Genomic DNA, 3,383 nt, shown 5'->3' on the forward strand with positions numbered 1-3,383 from the left:
TGTTATGTTGGAGAAAAGATCAAATTTACATTTCCTTCTTTTTCTGGTTTTTTATTCCATGTCCAAGTATTTTTTTTTTTTTTAGTTTCTAGGAATTTCAAAAGCTGGAAGTGCCCCGAGTCTCCCTAGACTTCTGACTGAGTTCCTTGTCATCTCCCTGTGACTTCCCACTGGGTGGTCCCCATTTTGGGTGTTTACTGTCCCTTAGGAGCAGCTGTTTCCTGAGAGAGTAGCAAATATCACTCAGATTCTAACCCAAACTGGGGAAGTTGGATTCTGAGATGGTCTGACTGCTGCTATGTTCCCACCTGAGTTGTATTAGCAGGAGGATATGGCAAAGGAAAGCAATTGAAGCCTTCTAACAAACATCCCTAATTATAGGGCATTCTGCTTCTCTAACTCCCCTACTCTAACTCCTCATTACATCATCGGATACAATCAACCATTTGGCCCAGAATCAAAATCCCCATGAAACTGAGCCCAGCTCCAGAGGTCTTTCAAGGTGCCGATTGGTTGAGGAGTTTTCTGCCATGGCCTACATTTAAAAATGCAATATCCTGGAACTGAAGGATAATCCTTCCTGTTCCTGAAGGCTATTTATCTATAGCTTTAATAACCAAGCTGGTATTAAATATGAAGTCATTCATACAATTCACTATGGGAAGTAATAAGAGAACTCCAGAGTTCCCATAGAAACTCAGAGACCAGAAGGAAACTTGGGTTAGAAAGTTCTATACAGGTCTAGGACTGAGGACTGGAAGAGATAGGAGAGGTCATCTGGTCAAGTCTGTCTGTCTGTCTATTGTTCTCTCTCTGTTTCTCTCTGTCTGTGTCTCTAGCTCTCTGTCTCTGTCACTGTCTGTCTCTCAGAATAGAGAGGGCAAGTAATTTGCCTAAGGTCAGACTTTATTATTACCAATCCTGAGCTCTGTCCTCTTCTTTCCCCCAAATTTCTTTTTTTTTTTATTCAATAAATTAACCCATTTATTGTTGGACTATGGGCTACAGATATTTGATAAAGATTTTACTGGTCTTTCAATTCCTTCAGTCTTCTGATGGCAGATTTGACTGTGACTGCAGAGGTGGTATTGTAGGTCCATGCACCACCAGCTACTGTTTTCATACAGGATCCACAGTGCCAGATACCCACAGCCTGTCTCTTCATTTTGATCTTGCCACAGAAGGAGCAGGTATACTTGGCATGCTGGCTAATTTCAATTTTCTTCACCATTTTCCTGAGGGATGCACCATAACGTGTTCCATATTTACCAACAATTCCGACCTTCTTGGTACGTTTAGCCATCTTATCGGCGCTGGGGCTGGAGCTGGGAGAGGAAAGCTTTCCCCCAAATTTCAAGAGTGAAATCCCTGACGGGGGGATGGGATGGGAAGTGGGGGAGGGGTTGCTGATAGGAAATCCAAGAGTGGGGGGAGGGGTCATTTCTGTCCTAGTTGTGCTTAACCTGAAGTTCCTGAATTTATTAACCAAAAAAACCCAAACAAACAACCCCCCCCCACACCATTTCTATATAGTTGATTTTTTTTGTAATCCCACATATTTTATTATATTCTTTTAAAAATTGCATTCTGAAAAGGGGTCCATGGAATTCCCCAGATTACCAAAGGGGTCTGTGACACAGAGAAAGGTTTAGAAGCTCTGTGCAGACCCTCTTTTCCCTGACATCCCTTTTATCCCTACCCCTTCCCCACCCCCATCCTAGAAGACGGGGCAGGATGGGATCAAAGTTGGGTAAGGACCTGGTCAAAAGAGAATCACAGATTTAGGACTGAAAGGGATCTTCAAGGTCAACTAATGTAACCCCTTCAATTTTACCTAGGAGGAGAATGGAGCCCAGAGGTAGAGTGTGGTTTGCCCAAGGTTCCACAGGTGGGGAGTGATGGAGTTGAGAGCTGATAAGACAGCGGAGGAGGAGCACCTCTTCCTTATCTTTGGGTCTAACCCCCCTTGAGCTCTTCTTTTTCCAGGATTTCTGGTGATTCTTTGATAGTCACTGCTATCTGGCCTCCATTCCCCCACTAATGCTTCTAGCATAGCCTTGGACTCTTCCATTTGGCCTTTCTAGGAAGAAACAAGATGTCCTTCAGCTTTAATCAGTCATATCTATTATGTTTCAGGGAAGTGGTTTATTGGGTGGAATTCTGGGCTTATAGTCAGAGTAGACCTGAGTTCAAGTCCTACCGTAGGCACTTATTGGTTTGTGACTCCAAACCTCAGTTTCCTTATCTGTAAACTGGAAATGATACAGAGTTGCATCAGAATCAAATGATAATACATATTTGCAAACCTTAAAGTACTGTATAAATGTTAGCTGTTACTATCATATTTGTCCAGCATTATGCATTCTTCCCCATTATTTAAACTAGATATCATGAGGACAGGCAGATTTACCAAAGACAGGGATCATTGGATTTTTTTAAATGAACAAAATACAAATATTTATGATTTGTCCAAGTAAAAAGTAATTATATTTGAAAGGATATGCATGAGAAAGACACTGACGGAGTTTTGTCTTCAGATAGGGTGAGGTTGGTCTGAATCACCTCTGTGAGGAAACGAACTTAAGCCTTGTTTGTCCAACTGTCAACCAGTAAAGTTCTCTTGTAGGATATAGAGGACCTTGAAGCACAGGGTCTGAAAGGACTGAGGAGCAATTTGTGTCTAATAAACTGTTGGTTTCAACAATGTCATAAACATGCAACTTGACCATTGTAGCTAAATTAAGCCAAATGCTTCTGCTGATGCAAGCAAATATTTAGGAGCCAGATAGGACCTGAGAAGACTAGGAGGAATTGGGAGGAAGAAGTCACAGAGGCTTTACATCTTCAGCATCTAGAATCCTTATTTAATTTTTTTCTTCTTTTCCTGAAAGGAGAAAGGAAACACTAGAGTTAGGATCATTGGACAGGTAAATGAAAGCCTTCTGTAGATTAATTAAAAGTAGTTAGGTTGCTTAGTTATCAGCACTGGGTCATGGACAGCTGAAAGGTGGGACCAGTTAGGAGGGACCAAGGCCAGACAATGAGTACAATGAATAAAGCAGAGCATAACTATTACCTCTTTTTATGCAGAAAATGCAAACTAATATTATATTAGGTTTTAAAAAATCTGCTCTGTGATATAAATTCAGACAAAACCAATGGTTACCTGAAACTTACTGTTTTTTTCCTGTTTGTTCTCCAGTTTGCACTAAAGAACGTACATTCTCTGATTATGAGGCTTCAGTCCTCCCTCCCCCTTTTCTCTCTCTTGCCTTCTTAATTTTTTTTTCTCAGATATGTTAATGTTAGAGAAAGAAAAGAATCATAGAAGGGGAGTGCATGGATCCATGGATGACTGGTCCAAAGTTGGGACTAAAGGCGAA

The 3,383-nt window shown here is 41.1% G+C and overlaps 1 protein-coding gene across 1 annotated transcript; it reads right to left on the reverse strand.

Moving 5' to 3' along the window:
- Positions 1 to 950: 950 nt before the first annotated feature.
- On the reverse strand, positions 951 to 1,343 carry LOC138157897 (large ribosomal subunit protein eL43-like). Its single transcript, XM_069083672.1, has one exon. The coding sequence runs from the start codon at positions 1,301 to 1,303 to the stop codon at positions 1,025 to 1,027; it is 279 nt and encodes a 92-aa protein (XP_068939773.1). The 5' UTR covers positions 1,304 to 1,343; the 3' UTR covers positions 951 to 1,024.
- Between the last annotated feature and the right edge of the window lie 2,040 nt (positions 1,344 to 3,383).

Source organism: Petaurus breviceps, unplaced genomic scaffold (assembly GCF_028583685.1).
Source record: "Petaurus breviceps papuanus isolate PSGF00001 unplaced genomic scaffold, PetGlider_PUasm1.0 173, whole genome shotgun sequence".
Lineage (NCBI taxonomy): Eukaryota > Metazoa > Chordata > Mammalia > Diprotodontia > Petauridae > Petaurus > Petaurus breviceps.